At 42.5% G+C, this 18,068-nt stretch overlaps 1 protein-coding gene and 1 gene segment (V, D, J or C); both read right to left on the minus strand.

Annotated features, from left to right (window-relative positions):
• The window catches only part of LOC112301565 (T cell receptor alpha chain constant), a 537,134-nt gene that overhangs the window by 79,480 nt on the left and 439,586 nt on the right, over positions 1-18,068 (minus strand). The window lies entirely within an intron of this gene.
• On the minus strand, positions 4,583-13,009 carry LOC123479393 (T cell receptor delta constant-like). The segment is given in 5 exon segments: positions 4,583-4,936; positions 5,962-6,075; positions 6,430-6,495; positions 7,165-7,443; positions 12,936-13,009. Coding segments are annotated over 4 exon segments (528 nt in total).

The raw sequence follows: 18,068 nt of genomic DNA on the forward strand, positions 1-18,068 counted from the left end.
TCCCCCCATTCCTAACATGGTGTCCCCTTGCTGCCCCAGGGGCCTGCGGTAGGGAAGGAGAGCTGCGAGTCTGAGGAAAGAGTGGGCTTGGCAAGTCTGTGCTGTGTGTGCTGTGAGGGTATTAGAATGCGGCAGCTGAAGGGCCAGTCTGAGGGGTGCTCATCAGAATTGTCTTTACTTTAGTCTCCGTTATTTATCCATTAATGTGAACTGTTCTGTTTTCTTTTTAAGAATCAAATTGGACACAAAGTTATCTATTTAAACACATTTTCCCCAATTTATCTTTTCTCTGTGTCTTCTTGTACAGCCACCTTATTTCTCCTGGATGCTCTTTGACACCTCAATTTCACTTCCTTCATCTGGAGAACATTTTTCTTTCCCTGAAGAGCATTGAGATATTCCTGGAAAGCTGCCTGTGAATCCCAGAATCCCAGCTTCAAAGTCCCTGAGTTTGGAGCTGAGCAGTGTCTCCAGCGGAGAGAACTACTCTCCCAGGGGAACAGAACAGATACACCCTCAGCCTGGGAATCAGATCCCCTTTCCCTACCTCCATGGAATTCTATGCCATAAGACAAATATTAGAGTTATATGTAATCTTAGAAATAGTAACGTCTCAGACATTATTTTATGGGAAACACACTGGGGCCCGGAAAGATGAAGGATGTTCCCAAGGTCAGATAGCTAGTTAATGACAGAGACAAGGTGCTGTGCCACATGTTTAGGGTTCTGTCTTGCAGCTACAGCCTAGGAGGCTGTATCAGTAGGTGGTTTGGGCAACAGTTCATCTGGGCTTTAAAACAGACTGGTGAAGAGCAGTCACTATGGAGAGGAAGGAAAAGAACAGGGTGATGGAGCCAAAGGCCTTGAGCAAATGACGCAGCCTCGGGGCTTCTGGTCTGCTGTCTACTGAGTGTGTAACGGTCTCCTGAAGACTCCCTCAGGGCTGTTGTGACCCAGCTTGTGAAAGCTCTGGAAAACTGTAATTCACAATGTGATGGCCCCCAGACCTGAATGCAGCTACTGCCCCCTCTGGCAGCTGCCCTCAATCTTTTTGTCTTTTAATATATTTATTGATTATGCTATTACCCCATTGTCCCATTTCCCCACCTTCACTCCACTCCATCCTGCACACCCCCTCCCTCCCACATTCCCCCCCCTATAGTTCATATCCATGGGTTATGCATGTAAGTTCTTTGGCTTCTACATTTCCTATACTATTCTTACCAGCCCCCCCCATCTATTTTCTACCTACCACTTATGCTACTTATTCTCTGTACCTTTCCCACCTCTCTCCCCCTCCCACTCCCCTGTTGATAACCCTCCATGTGAGCTCCATTTCTGTGGTTCTGTTCTTGTAGTAGTTGTTTGCTTAGTTTGCTTTTGCTTTTGTTTTAGGTGTGGGTTGTTAATGACTGTGAGTTGGCTGTCATTTTTACTGTTCATATTTTTGATCTTGTTTTTCTTAGATAAATCCCTTTAACATTTCATAGAATAAGGGCTTGGTGATGATAAACTCCTTTAACTTGACCTTATCTGAGAAGCACTTTATCTTCCCTTCCATTCTAAATGATAGCTTTGCTGGATAGAGCAATCTTGGATGTAGGTCCTTGCCTTTCATGTCTTGGAATACTTCTTGCCAGCCCCTTCTTGCCTGTAAGGTCTCTTTTGAGAAACCAGCTGACAGTCTTATGGGAACTCCTTTGTAGGTAACTGTGTCCTTTTCTCTTGCTGCTTCTAAGATTCTCTCCTTCTGTTTCATCTTGGCTAATGGAATTATGATGTGCCTTGGTGTGTTCCTCCTTGGGTCCAGCTTCTTTGGGACTCTCTGAGCTTCCTGGACTTCCTGGAAGTCTATTTCCTTTGCCAGATTAGGGAAGTTCTCCTTCATTATTTGTTCAAATAAGTTTTTGATTTTTTGCTCTTCCTCTTCTCCTTCTGGTACCCCTATAATTCAGACGTTGGAACATTTCAAGATGTCCTGGAGGTTCCTAAGCCTCTCCTCATTATTTTGAATTCTTGTTTCTTCATTCTTTTCTGGTGGGATGTTTCTTTCTTCCTTCTGGTCCACACCATTGATTTGAATTCCAGTTTCCTTTGCCTCACTACAGGTTCCCTGTAGATTTTCCTTTGTCTCTCTTAGCATAGCCTTCATTTTTTCATCTAATTTGTGACCAAATTGATTATCAGTGTTTTGAACTGTGCATCTGATAGGTTGGCTATCTCTTTGTTGCTTAGTTGTATTTTTTCTGGAGCTTTGATCTGTTCTTTCATTTGGGCCATTTTTTTTGTCTTGGTGTGCCTGTTATGTAAAGGAGAGGAGCCTTAGGTGTTCACCAGGGCGGGGTAACGCTGGTTGCTGCACTGTGACGCTGTGTGTGTGGGAGGGTCCAAGAGGGAACAGTCGCACTTGCTGCACTCTCTGCGGGATTTCAGTCACTCCCTCTGCTACCCACAGTCAAATTGGACCCCTCTGGTGCTGATTCCTGAGTGGGTGGGCTTGAGCACGCTCTAGGCCCCTGTAAGTTTCTCCAGTGAACTCTCCTGGGAGGCTGGGAGTTTCTTGTGCTGCCGCCTCAACCCCCATAGGTGTTTTCAATCAGAGGTTTGAGGCTTTATTTCCCCATGCTGGAGCCCTGGATTGCACAGTCTGCTCCGCTCCCCCACCGTTCCTCCCAGTTTATCTATGTGTGAGTGTGGGACCGCAGGGTCTGTCAGCCACCACCTTGTGGGGTCTACTAGCTGCAGCCTGGCCTGCCCCATTCCACAATCCACCACCATGCTGGGTCTGCCAGCCACCGCCTTGCAGCGAGTCCTCTCTGCCCTGGCTGCCCCCCTCCGCCCCTCCTACTGGTCTGGATGAATGTTTCTTCTTTATCTCCTTGGTTGTCGGACTTCCATACAGTCCAATTTTCTGTCAGTTCTGGTTGTTTTTTGTTTTTAAATTGTTGTTGTCCTTCTTTTGGTTGTGCGAGGAGGCACAGTGTGTCTACCTATGCCTCCATGTTGGCTGGAAGCCCTGCCCTCAATCTTTTCTGAAGGCTCCTCTTGGTAGGAGAAATTCATGGTCTTGAGATGTGTGAGGATGCCTTTTTTCTGATGATCAAAGTGGGCCAGCGGGTGGCTCATTTATATAAATAAAGGATAATCTTATATTTAGCCAATCTGGCCTACCTGAACTTCAAATCAACACCTTGTCCTTGGTCGGGGCATGAGGTTTGCCACTGTAGAGGGACTTGGGTGGCACTCTTGATGACTTGGTTCTGCTCTCAGTAATACCCCTGCCTCACTGTATGACTTTGGACAAGGTATGTACCTTTTTGGAAGGGCATATTTTTTCCCATTTGAAAAATAAGAATGTGATATTTTGTGTTTAGTAACTTCAGAGAAACAGTTATCATGACTCAAGGTAACAGATATGAATGTTTAGAAAACAAGCATCCTTTACACATAAAAGATGAAGTTGTGTGGAATCCTTTCATGGTTTTTCCCTGAATGGACCTGGTTTATTCCCCTAGATTGTTTTGAAAACAAGCATTCTTTACTCAGAGTGCTACTGCCTCCTGTCTTTGATTTGGGCTGTGAGGACACAATGTGGGAGTTTGCAACAGCAATGGCAGCGGAGTGGTTGGCGAGGGGTGCTCTTTCGCTTGTAACCTCATAAGCCCCCACTTGACACCCACATGGGTGCTGAGGAAACCACAATACTGGGTTGCTAGGGCTCTGCTACCTGCGTGGGTGCGCCTGGAAACAGCTGTGTCCTTGGTGAGGTGGGAGTTGCAGGGTCATGGGCCACAGTGGGGACACTGCTGTTTTACTTGCTGCAGCAGGAACAGCAACAGCAGGAAACCCATGGCTGGGTCCTGGAGTCAGAGGCCTGAAGGCTGGGGGCTCAGGAAGCTGGGGTGTGACCTAGACGCTCAGTCTGACCAACAGTGAATTCACAGCATCCACTTCCCCCTGCAGTGGTTGCAGTAGGTAAAGCCAGAGGTGAGGCACACACAATGCACTTGAATAAATGCAGCAGGGGCAGTGTCAGAGGAAAATGGCAGAAAAACAGTGTCACCAAGGGCCCAGGTGAGAGGCAGTGTCCAGTGGCCTCTAACTCTCCACGCAGAGATGAGTGGGCAAGAGATAGTAAAGACACTGCTTTTTACAGGGGAAATCTAGGGCTCTAATTCCTATCCTTCCCTCCAGAAAACCCTGCACAGTTAGTTTCTTGAAAAGCCTGTCTTGTTCATCTTTGCACCCTCAGCTCAGTGCCTGGAATTTAAAGAGATTCAACTCATGTTTGTTAAATCAATTAATAGATGTCCATTTCCTCTGTCTTTTACTCTGATCTCTGTGATGGCTTGGAAAGTATTTAGATGAGATTTTAAAACCCCGTTGCCTACAGGGAGAGTGTTAGGGAATCCAATGTCATTTTGTTGGTAAAGTAGTAGAAAGAGCAGAAAGAGCTTTTGTGGATGTGATGCCTGTTTGGGGCCAATCTAGTGCTGGGTTTTGAGCAGAGCCTTTCATGTTTAGGTGAAGGACACCTGCTTTCCTTCCCCCAGGGTCTGTTTCTTCTTGCAGAACAGAGCTGGGAACCTGTTGGCTCCTACTTTTTATTTCTGAAGGCAAAGTAAAAAGAACAAGACACCATTTTCAAAGTGTATCAGTTGGAGAAATAAAAAAATGAGCCCTCTGTCCCATTTATAAAGCAGCATATAAAGCACTTAGGGCCAACAACCCCCACCCCCAGGACTTTGTCTTTTCACCAGGCTGGAGGATGAGCTGGGATTGTTGCCTTCAAAGAAAAACTTGTTTGGGTAGCAGCCATTTAAGCAAGGCTGGGATGGGTTAACTTGAATCATTGAGAAGTCAGGAGCCTTAGAGAGAGCACTTCTGTAGGCTTTTGGTTTCTTTCAGGGAGTGTAGCCTTCTGCTGCCAGTCAGCCTACAAGTGAAGGAAAGTTGTAAGAGTTAATGTGGAATCATAGACTGTCAATTCTGGAAGGAGTTGTAGCAGTTGCAGTCTCAGGATGGCCAGTACTTGCTGTGGCTGTACCACTTGCAGACATCACTAATCTATTTTGGCACATTTCCCTTCCACACATGGCAACAGTTCACCTGGTCACTCCCTGTGCATCGGTGTTACCACAAGTCATGACTTACTCTCCCCAAGTCATTCTTAACTCCTTTGATTTACAGATGCAAAAACCCAGGCCCAGAGAGGTGAAGCAACCTGGTTAAGGCAACATGAGTGAGCTAGTAACAAAGTCAGGACTAAAACCCAGATCTTCTGACTCCTGGTGTAGTGCTCTTTTTTATACAGCCACATGGCCTGTGTCCTTGGGCCTGCTGATAAAACAGTCACTTCTTTGGGAATGACTGGGTATGCTTGAAGGCCGGGGTGGGTCAGTTCAACACTCCAAGTCTAGGGTTGTTCCTAGGTCAGGAGTGGGGATTGAGGAGTATTTGGGCATATTGGGGAAGGAGCTTCACAGGCAAACTTAGACCCCAGTTTGAATTTCATATCTAAGTTCACCTGAAGAGGGAATACAAGTAATATCTGGTAAATAATATCTCAGCCTCAACTTTGTGTGCACCCTGAGTAGCTAATAGTGGGCTCTTCATGACTAATGGAGGAATAGGCTTACCCCAATGATAGGCTGGCCTATACATCAGAGTCCTGTGATCAAGGATTGGGAGCTAGCATCCCCTTTGGGCAAAAACAGATTCTGCTCTCCTTGAATATGCTTTAGGTAAAGCTTTACTGTTAGCTTTGCAAATAGCCAGTGGCCCCTTGGAGGTGGGGTGTTCTTATGCTGAGTATTGAGATAATCCCCTTCATTAATTTGAAATATGTGTCTTTGTGTTTTTCCCTTCCCAATGCTTGGTCTTTTGCCATTTCTTAACTTCTTTTTTCCATGTGCAGCATCATTCGGGTGGAAGTAAGAATAAGAAATAGCTAATTCTTACCTTAACAGAAAAATAACTTGGCAGTCAAGAGAAAATTGACAGCAACAGTCTTAATGAACAGCAATCGGAGCCCCAGGAGTGTAAGGGACGTCATGTTCACTTTCCTGGAGAGAACTGTGGTTGAAGAAGAGTGAACATGGTGGCTTCCTTGAGAGAATCGATTCCCTTCCAGGCACTGGGCCCACAGCACTGACACCAGCATGCCTGGGTCACCATGATCCTCCCTGGTCTGCAAGCCCAGCTTGGTGCCAGACGGCCCTCAGTGCCCAAAGGCTGCTGCTGCTCACAGCCAGCCTGGAGAGCTTTGGAATCCCATGCTTGCCATCCAAGCTCTCCTGGGAGAGTCAGGGGGACCCAACTGGGCTCAAGTATGGTTTTTGTTTTCTTTTGAAATCTGATGAGTTTTGGCCTTATCAGACATTTGCTTTAACCCTCACTAGTGAAGCTGACCCTTTGATTTCAACTAACCTTTAGGTTCATGGCAGCTCTCTGAAGTTTGCTGTATGATTACAGGTTCCGTTGGTTTTAGGTCACCTGAAACAAACGAAGAGGTCAGATTTGCACTGGTGACCAAGAGGCTCAAAGGATTTTAGGTTTTAAAACCGGAGAAGACTTTAAGTAAGTAAACTGTGGACCAGAGATATGACTTGGTTAAGGTCATACAGCTATTTGCACAGCTAACATACCTACTGTTCTGTTTTTTTTTCTTTTTTTATTACGTGTACTCTTTACACATTTATTAAGGACCTACTGTTGTTCCGGACATTATGATATTTTTTAAAATTTTTATTACATTATGAGGCCAACATCCAGGCGTGCCTCTAATTTGTAGGAAGAACTAAGATTCTTTACCTGTGAAAGGCTGGGCTGCGCTTTGCTTTGGCCTTCACACTAGATTAGACTGCACCTGGATTTTCAACCCCAGAGTCTAGTAATAGGGTAGTTATTAGTATAAATGAAACAGTTGTTGGTAAAGAACAAAGATGGGGATCAAGTAATATGAATTTTATCTTAGATTCCAGCTCAGAAATGCAGAAAGTTCAGTTTCCAGCCAAAGACAGGCTATTATTGGGCTTATGTCTTGTTTCCAGCATGATGTAATATTGAGGCATCCGTTAAGGGTTTGTTTTGCATCTCCAGCTTCCCTTTCCCCAACGCTTCTTCCCCACATTCCTGGCCCCAGTGAGGCCAGATATGACCTACCTGGAGAATTAGTTGTCTGTTCAGTCTCAGTGGAATACACAATTTCATTGTTGTGTTGAACTGAACATTTCACTGAATTAGAATCTCCATATTGACCAAGCTTGACAGCATTGTACTTTCCACTGGGAGAGATGACGATAGCTGGGTCGTATTCTATTATTTTCTTGGATGACTGGAGATTTATATTTATATTCTTGGGATAGAAATCCTTCACCAGACAAGCAACATTCGTCCCATTTCTCATGACGAAAACAGATGGTTTGGCAGGAGGCTGACTTTCTGCAGTTATAATCAATTTATTTAATGAGATGATTATCTACAACGTGTTGAAGTTAAACAATAGTGTTTGCCTCAATTTCCCTGGGTCCTACCACTATAACCCAGACTTTCCTGCATCCTATTAGTGACTTGGGCTTGTCTGCACCTCCATGAGGATGGCCAAGGGGAGCAGAAATGAAAGGCAGTCAGTTTTCTTTTGAGTTAGGAGCTGCTAAGAGATATGGAGTAGAGAAGGAAAATAACAACTACAAAAAGGTTTCTCAATCATCTGACTTTTAATTATTTATGTTTTATTAATCAATCCTCTGGACAGTCAAGGTCAGGCTGAATACTTGTCTGCAGGTGGTTTATTTTAAATGCATGGGCCCTTGGAGGGAGATCAGGGCAGATGCTCATGCTTTGCAGTATGTCAATTAAAGAATCAAAGGTCTGAGAAGGACTACATAACTGTTCAATCACTCCAAGGATGGTGTTGGGGTCACTTCAGGGCATCACCTCAATTTTATGGACTGGAAGGGATCCGGTGAAGTTAAGTGATACATCTCTCTGTTTTTAGGTGGCTACTCATTCTTTTGTTAAGAGTTTACCCTTCAGTTTCCTTTGAGTCTTTAATCAGCGAATACAACTGTTTTTCTCAGGAAGTCCTTATACACATAAAACCAGTTGAAATCCATTTTCTTGTTTTATTCTAAGTGGAATGGTAGAAAGTTGGTCCCAATAATTGAGTCTCCTCCTGGTCTTCTCTCCTGTCGAGCCTCACCTTGATTTATCATATATCTGCTATTTGGTATGTGCATTTTTTCCCACTTAAAACCAAAAGTCTTGAAGTTTTCAGGGTGGTAGTAATGATTCTTTCCCTTTGTGCCTTATTTAATTTCTGAATTGTGATATATTTTGTGTCTATGGAGACTTTAACTCTAAGCTATCTTCAAATAACTGCTAAAGAAAGAGCTCTGAAAATGCCTGAAATCAGGAAAGACCATCAACCTGCCTGTGAATGGTGATCTGGACCTATTCCCAATTGTATGCTTAACTGCTTGTTTTCAATATTATTAGCTAGTGTGAATACAATACAGCCCTTCATATTCAAAACTTAGCTGAGTTTGGCTTCTTGGTATCAACTTAAAAATATGTTGAATTCCAGTGTACTTTTTATTTACTATGGCCTACAATCAAGACATAAGGTATTGCTAAACAAAAAGTCTTGGTAATGAATGTGTATGTGGAATGATTTTTCTGGTGCTTTATTTTGAGTCTGGATTTGGGTTTCAGCTGTGAAGCTCATGGAAGCAGAGCTATAACCACATCAATCAGTTATGTTTGGTTGAGACAGAGCGATTGCTTGTCAGGAAGTTCCTGCTAATCACTTTGAAAAGGGACCGCAGCTGGTCAGGGTTTTCAGGGAGAATCAGCTCTTCATCATTGCTATTGTAATTCTCCATTTTTTTTCTCTCCTGGGAAGCTCAACTAAAAGACTGGATTCTATTCCAGTCACTCAGGACAGGAAACTAGTCCTTAAGCAATCTAGTTTCTTCTATTTTTGGCTTTAGCTCTAGACAAGAGGGGGATTGGGGATTTTTCAGATGGTTCTCCTGGAACCTGCTTTCAACCTATGTGAGAATGAAGCCACTGATAACAGGCACTGATAACCCTAGCAGCAACGGCTTACAAACCACATGTTCTACTCATTCACCTCCCTTCAGAACTGCCTCATTTCTTGCTCACTATTCTGACTTTGGTTTGATATGTATTCTGGTTGAGTTTCAAGGGAGTTATGAGTTATAGAGAAAAGAAACTTGTCCATTAGAAAACAAAACCAAAACAACTCTATCTCCTTGATTACTTAAGGGTATGACCCAATCCTAGCTGGATTTAGTTGGCTAATTAAGGTTGGTTTGGGATTGAAAAATCTATACTCAAAGGGAGTTGTCAATAATCACTTTGGGCTGGAGAGACCTGGTTTGAATAATTTGAACAATGTTATATATCTGCCAACACAGATGTCTGAAGTTCCACTTATGACATTGAGATCTGAATCTGGTCATCCACATTTTAGATAGAGCACAGTACATTGATTTGGTAAAACAGTTTTCTCATACTCTCTTTCTCAGTGTATATATGTTCAAAATAATTGTTTGAAAGAAAGAAGTGTCTTATCCAATTTATTCTCGGATATCATGGTAACCAAAGAAAAGGCTATATGATTGAATTGAGCTTTTAAAAAATGGAATGCATTTAATATAGTTGCCACATGTAACCTAGTCTATTTTTATACTGGACTTAAACCAAAATTTGAAATTGTGTAAAATTTACATTATTGTAGTCCAAAATTAAATTAAAGACTTATTTAATTGTTTATCTTTTGAGAATTTCCAGTCTTTTTGGTCTATAAATATAATTACATTTCATCATGTATTGCAAAGTGTTATATGTTTGGATAATTGTTATTTTACTTTCAAACTTTTTTTAATGAATACTAATCTAATGCTAAGGTTATGTTGCTGGTCAACAATACAAAAATAAGCACCTATCTTTCCTGAATAGTCTTCTTGAATATATAAACTTAGAAATCATCTAGGGTTTAGATTCGCATAGAGTCCTGCTGGCTCCCTAAGAATGGCAACCTCTATAACAAATGTCCCTGACGATTCCAAGGCTCTTACCAACATGGGAGGTAACTTGAACACTAAAATGTCAGTTTGCTCTACTTCATTACCCCCACCAGGTTAAACACCTCTCTCCTAAATCTTCCAAGCTGTGGGACGTTTGTTTTGAGGTTGTAATAAGGCAGGCACAATAGTCAGTTTAACCAAAGGGACGTGTAAGGATAAAGCAACTTTCTGGAGAATTTGGGCCCAAGTGTATCTGCCACTGCCCCTCCTACACCCATATACTCCAATTATTAGTATAAATTTTCTAGATTTCTCTGTGTTTCCTGGGATGCCCTGAAGATTTCAGAAATAAGTGGGAGCTATAGTTTTAACATACATTTTTAAAAATAAAAATAGTTATAGAGATACTTCAGTGACTCAGCCTAATGCTTCCTTCCACTCTGGCCCACTCCACATCTCCTAGGTATAATTTCTCAAGTAATGCAAACTGGATGTCAGCCCCACTCCCAAGACTCAAGTAACCCCTAGAAATATATAGGAAAAAATCAACTCACTGGGTTCCACGAAGAGTTTGGTGCCAACTCCAAAAAACATCTGTCGGGTGTACCAGGAGCACATTGTGATGCAGCCTCACAGGTAACAGCCTGGGGCTGGCCCTGGGGCCTGGGGTAGAACATCTGTGTCCTGCCTCCTCAGTCTGGATCCCAGCCAAGAGACCCCACAGCTCAGAGAACTAAAAAGCTGCCCTTGATGAGCTCAGGGGCCCCAGTACATAGAGTCTCAGTTCTTTTTGTAGCTAACAATAGTTTAACTGCTGGATAAGGATGTGAGCATGAAATCCCCAGCTGAGAAACACTGGGACAGGACAGTGCTGAGACAGAGCATGAGAAGAGGGTGACAAGTGACTGACAGCTACCTTCAAGATGGAAAATTTAACTCCTGGTTTATTGGGAGACCTCTCTAAGAAGAACACAATAGCTTGGGAGCAGAGATGGGACACTGAATGTTGACATTTCTTATAGTGAATGTTAGGATGAGGAGGGTTTAGATACAAGTCTTGTTCTCATATTTTGGCTCCCTTCTCTTGGGTCAAAAATACTGCTTTTTGATTAGAAATCTAATTTCTCCCCGATCACTCAGACTGAGTCTCCCAATAATAACAAATCTGATTTCCAATTCCCTGAGCCCAGGGAAAGGCTTTCGAAGGAACTGATGGTTGAACAAGAAATTGACAGTTGCCAGGGGAGTCCAGTGGTGCTGCATGTTATGAGTGCAGGTCAGAAGAGCCTGTGATTGCTTTGGATTGCTTACTTTTGTTTTATAATTTCTCCTGACTCTGGGTCCAGATGCAAGCTTCAGGAGGATGTAGTAATCATGTGAAGATGAACTTAAAGACCCAATGGATTTCTCCGTCTCATCACCAAATATCAAGAGTCTAGAGCTAGAGCCAAAGGGAATGACAGTTGTATAGGGCCATTATTTGCTGTCAAAACTTTAAGGATTGGGGGTTGATTTGAAACTCTCACTCCCTCTACCTGAGCCTCACACCATCATATTACACTCCATCACTGCTGGAAGGGAAAACCAGAGAACTAAATTGAATATCATTGGAGAGCATGGTCAGCGTCCTGGCAGAGGGGCTAAACATCAGTCTCATCTCTTTCCTTCTTCCTAAGGCTCCCAAAGACATGGCCTAAGAGATTTCTAACACTGCAGGTAATGCTGAATTTCAAGTGGAAATGATTTAAAGGGAAAATGAAACAATACTTTTTGATCAGATGCAATTTGTCCGACATCAATGAGACTGTAATCAGCTACAATGTAATTGTCTTTCTGTCCTTTTCATAGCTCTAGTTTTTCTCCCCTCACAGATAAGAAAACTCACCAAATCCCACTATTTCCCTAGAAGCAGTAGGCAATCCAGAACCCCTGTAAGTTTATATCACTCTCTGAGAGACACAGACCCTGTTGACACTACTAGTTTCTTTCAGGACTGTCAGCCTCGCCACATTCTTTATTTCCTCTGAAATTAAAAAAAAAAAAAAATCAAAGTCTAACCATGTAAGGGACTATGCATTGGACTTGGCATATGGTGAAACTTTTGACAGACTGTTGTTTTCTGGGCTGGTCCCAGTGACTGACTATTGGCAGCTATCCCGACTACCTGAATACGGCCTCTGGATTTCCAAACCCTGGAACAGACTACTAGTGAGCAATGTGTCCAGGAGAATGCCATTACTTCTCTATTGTCTTGAAGTGGTGGCTGTGTTTCTATACTGGATGCAGGCTCCTGAGCCCTGTGCAGAGTGCTCAGATCCAGGGCTAACAGGGGAGGTGAGCACTTAACTGCTCTTGGCAGACCCAGGCTAGTATGGGACCTTGTAGATCATTTATTTTGAGCTAGGCATGTTGATTTAATGAAAGTTCTCAGCAACAAGAGACAAGGGCAAGACTGACTTTGTCATTTGAGGTAGAGAAAATGCTCCTGATCTAACTCCTTTAAGAATATTTTTCTAACTCCTCCTTACACCACAGCCATAACTCTTTTCCCTCATAAACAGTGGAGAGACTCTTCATCTATGGCTTGCCTTTCTCCTGATCCCAGCCCCTGGTCAGGGGGCCAGACCAAGGGCTTTTGTTAGGCAGTTGTAGAAGACTATGAAATAATCTGTAGAACACAATTTCTAGCACACATAGAATATTTTCTTGAGAGAAATCTAATGAATTTGTGCTCAAACTGTACCCCAGCTCTTCGCAGCAACAATGAACCTCAGTAGATTTCCAATTTAGAACCTCCTGACATCCCAAGAAGCACCATTCATTCAGGATCACCTCACAACTCCAAGGAATATGCAGAACGAAGTAAAATGTGTAACTTACTTGCTTCCACGATGAGTTGAGTTCCCGTTCCAAAGATGAGTTTATCTGAAAGCACCATTTCAGGCATCATGACAAAAACCTTGCCCCCTGTCTAGTCCATCTGCTTGGAAGGAGGTGGGTGGGGCAGAACAAGTGTAGCTGGATACAAAGAACTTTGCAAGGGTTTCTGAGATCTGAGCATGACATTTTGGCAGCTTGTTTGATGTGTGCTGTCTTCTGAGTGCTAATATTTAGGGAAGTCGCTAAGTTTTCTGCTATTATCTATCTCCTTAACATGTCATCTCTTACTTTCAGGTCTTGCTTCAGGACCATATTTTCACAGGGAGAAAGGAATTATTTTGGTTTTGATGAGAAATGCCAGTGGCTATTGTCAGGTGAAACATAACTTTAAGGCTTAAGTCAATCACAAAAATCTATGTCTCAGAGGTGGAAGGACATGCTGGTTGGAGCAAAAGCCATTGATGCAAAAGACTTGGAGTCTGTCCAAAGGATCATAATAATCACAGACGACTATCATTTGTGAAAGTACTTTACTACTTACAAACAGCTTGTGTTTACACTACCTCAACAAACATTATTGTTATAAACTACATGAGGTGATATATTAGATCCATCTTGCAGATGAAGTCAATGAAGCTAAGAGTGGTTAAGATATTGAGTGGCTGAGCTGGACCTCACTCTAAGGTCTCTAGAGTTCAGTTTCCATCCACTGAAACAGAGTCACAGCTAATAGGACTGAAAGGTGCCCCAGAGATCATTTGTCAAAACTCCTGTGGTCACACAAGGGCTAGTGAATGGATGCATAGGGAGAATTTTCACTCTGTTTCCAGTGCCTTAACAAATTAAATCACAGAATTTCTACTGGATTATAAGACATTTATACCATTGGATTTCCTTGGTTTTCCTCTAAATTGTCCCTAAGAATTGGTCTGGATGATAATTAGGATCACAGTGTGCTAAAGCTGGAAGAAACCTTGGAAATCATTTGGAAATCATTTATCTAGTTTCCAGATACAGGGGAAACTAGAGTTCAGTGAAGTTAAGTCACAGAGCTTGTCAACCAAAGAGAAGGATTAGCACTTGGCCTTAGAATGCTTGGTCTAAGATGCTCATCATTATGCCTCACATTTACTAGATGTAGTATGGTATAGGCTTGGTTATGGCCCAGATCTGTAGATGGTGAAGGCTTGGGTATTAAGTAAGCTGACTCTGTGAAGTTAGTTAAGTAGAGGGAAGACAAAGACTCTTCAGGTAGGATGATGGATCAAGAAGATCCACTGTAGCACATGTCACATCCTGGATTTTATCAGAAACCCAGTCCCTGATCCTCAAATGATCCCTTGCTCAATGACATGCTGGAAGGATTTTTCCAATATCCTGAAAAGTATTTCTCAAGTGGTGACTTGGGAAAATTTCTAACAAAGATAATTGCTAAATATAGTGGCCATAATAAGGAAAAACAAGTCACTAATGTGGTTCCACCTCCAGATAGGTTCCTTTGCCAAAGATCAGATATCACAGTGGATAAACCTAGTCTAAAAACTGCCTTACTTTCCCTTTATGGCAACCCTTGCCCCAGTTGCCAAGTCACGTGGTAGACATTGGATGGGATTTTCTGTCTCATCTGACCTAACCTCTTTTCTCCTAAGTCTTGGGGGCTGTCTTTCAGGGCAAAACAGGAGGTGATTACTGTGTCAAACAGAAATCTAAGATTTTGCCGTGTTAGTGTGAGGACTGGTGCTTGGAATGAGAGAGACTGGAGTGTTGTAGTGTGACCAGGAGAAAAGAAAGGTGGCACGTTGGTCATGGAGTTGTGCTTCTCAATCTTTGGACTATACTTTGGTGGGGCAAAGGTCTAGTGACTTATGTACCCCATTCATTCCTACCTTTTAGGGGAATAGCATTTCATATTCAACCAGAGCTTTGCATCACTGCCAGGCATTGTGCAGCAGCCAGACTTCTTAGTATAAAATAGAATTAGAGTCTTCATTCTAGAGTGTTCATTTTAATAATATATTCATGAACATCAAATTTTAGCAAGCTTTAACAACATACACTTAAAAGTGGCAGTTAAAAAAAACCTCTGTCATATGTAAAAATCAGAGTCTATGAGATTGCCTGTATGTCGCTCATAAAAACCAAAAAAAGAACAAGCATTTTTAGGTCAGTTTACACCCCATAAAGGACTGCAGATCATACTTGGAATATCATTGCAATGGGGAGTGGTTCTCAGTTGTGGTGAAAAAGAAAGGTGTCAGAAAACCTGAAACCTAGTTTGACTCTGTCCCTTACTAAGTGTATAATTTGGCCACATTCCTTAAGTTCACTGGGCTTTTTTTTTTGCCTCCTTTATAAAATCAGGGTAATATCTTCTGTATTGGAAGGTTGTAAGATTAAATGAAAGGGTATATAGAAAGCATGCTCTGAACTATTATAGAAAGCTTAGGTATAATTATTAGAATGTTTATTAGGGTTAGACAACAGAGAAAATAAATTTTACTTGAGGGATGTAATTTCACTTAGTGCAGAACTCCCCAGAGGTAGGATGGTTGGGTGAGGTTGCTGAGGGAGAAGGGAAGCCTGTGTCTTTGGTGTTTGAGATGAGAGTGTTCATTTCTTAGGGCTGTGGGTGAAGACTGGAATCCAGGTCTCTGTTTTCCTTGGTCTTTCTCTAGGTCAGGTGGAACCTCTATTCCATTCCCTAATCTTCCCTCTTGAGTCCAAAAGCTGAAGTCCTTACAGTAGTCTACAAGCCACCCCTACCCCATTCCCATTACCAACCTGACCTCATTTTAAAATCTCCTCATCACTCACAGTCCTCCAGCCACATGGGCCTCCTTACTATCCTCCACACACCCCAAGCTGCAGTTGTGTTCCCTCTGTCTGGAGTTGCTCTTCTCCCAGATACTTGCATGGCTTACTCTGTCACCCACTCAGGTCTCTGCTCAAATGTCCTTTCCAAAGAGGCCTTTTGTGGCTCCCTTGTTAAAAATCACACACTACTCCTTCCCACCCTTTATTTCTCTTCCGTGCTTTAGTTTCCTTCCCAGAACTTATTACCACTGAAAACACTATATGTTTTATTCACTTCTTTAGTTTATCATCTGCCTTTTACCATTAGAATAAAAGCTCAAGTCAGGCATGAATTTCTGTATGTTTTGTTCATGCTAATTCCCCATGGCATCTAGAAGAGTGCCTGGCATATACTGACAATAACTTGTCACAGCTTGTAGAGCTGGGACTCAGGCTTGGCTCTACAGGTTTGCAGCTTGCTTTCATTTCTATTTCCTTTTGCCTTATTTCATGACTGATTTGCCTTCTCATTTATTTGTTCGCACATACCTTTGTTCGTTTGTTCATTCATTTGTTCATTCAACAAACATTCATTTAGTGCCTTCAATGTATTTGTGGACACAGTAAGGAACAGCTCAGAGTTTTGGTTCTCATAGAACAAGGAAAACAGATGGTAAATGATCATAAAAAATTCAGGTGGAGATGAGCACTGTGAAAGTATAGCAGGGTAAGGGACTGCAAAATGACAGGGGATAGTTGAGACAGGTCTCACTAGAAGTGACATTTGAGGCATGACCTGGAGAAGGAGAGGGAGAAAGCAGTGTGAATCTCGGGGAGAAAATGGCTCCAGGCATAGGGACATGCAGGTCACAGGCTCCGTTCTGGGAGATGCCCATCGTGTGTGAGAGGGAATGTCAAAGATGGGAATGGGAATTTTAGAAACACATTGATAAGCCAAGGACCTTGTGGACTGCTCTTTCTTGGAGTGGTGCTCTAATCATCATCTGCATCTTTCTGAGTTTAGAACCCTCGAGCACCAGGGGTGTGATGGGAAGTATGAGCCTTGCTTGGAGGATGCCTCTTTTGCTATCTGGTTTTGGTCTGGGGGTAGGAGCCTGTCTTTGGTGAAGGATGGGGGTGGGGATGGTGACTGGAAGGAAAACAGCCTAACTATTGCTTCAGTCCCCGGAGGCAACTTGGAAAGGAGCTCATTAGAGGCCTGAGGGGGAGGCTGGGCCAGGCAGGAAAAACCTGCGCGTGCCCCAAGGACCTGCAACCCTGATAAAGAGCAGAGTACTTACGTGCACAGACTGAAATATGGGAAACATTGAGCTGGTGCATCCTATCATCCTTTGAAATGAAAAAGTGAGGGGCATCCAGAGGGAGCTGGATTCAGAATATCTCTGAATGGAATCAGATGGATGATGCAAATTTTGACTTTGCTAAAAGCTGTGTGATCTTGGGGGACCCCTTCCTGATCAGTAAAAGTGCAGGTGATAGTACCTAATTCTGCATGATTGTTGTGAGAACTGAATAAAATGCCATTCATTCACAAAGTGCCTTGTCCAGTGACTCCAGGCATAGTAGGCACTTGAAAGTGGGAGTTGATATAATGATGATATACAATAATCCATATTATGTTAAATCCATCTAATGGCCCACTTTTGTGAAGATGTTCCTGATGACTATGGCCCTTTTTTATGCTCCTGTCATTGTCATTTTATTTGTGCTTATTCCATGCTGTTTTTGTCCTGTTCTTTGTTTTATTTCATGAAGTTAAGTGGTATCCTCAGGTTTTCTCTATCCAGAGGGCTAAAAGGTATGGTGGATTTGGGGCTGTGAGTTTGTGTAGACCTGTTCTGTTAGTTTTGTGCAGCCTGCAGGTAAGAACTTGAAAGAAGCATCAAAAGGAAGTAGCCTTTTGAGAAGAAAGAAGACACCAAACAAATATATTCCAGATCCTGCCCCTCTGGATGCTCCTTATCTTTTAATTTCCAAGAATGATGGGAGGCACCAGCTCAGTGTTTCTGTACTTTAATTAATCACATCTCCTGTTTTTAATTTTTTTTTGGTCACATGTATCTGTCATATAATTTGCTTAATAGTTTTCTTTGAATTTACTCACTGTTTAACATCAAATATAATTAAAAGGAAACTTTAAATCCCATGGGTTTGACAAGCTAATTGTACTATTATGATATCCATTAAAAGACAGCAATTAAAGTGAGAAAAAAGTCTATTTACCACCTAAAACCATGTTTCATACATTCCACACTTAGGAAAACACCAGATGAAGTAACTCAGTAAGCAGAAGAACTAAAATTCATTTGGAGGAACCTG

Source organism: Desmodus rotundus, chromosome 7 (genome assembly GCF_022682495.2).
Source record: "Desmodus rotundus isolate HL8 chromosome 7, HLdesRot8A.1, whole genome shotgun sequence".
Classification (NCBI taxonomy): domain Eukaryota; kingdom Metazoa; phylum Chordata; class Mammalia; order Chiroptera; family Phyllostomidae; genus Desmodus; species Desmodus rotundus.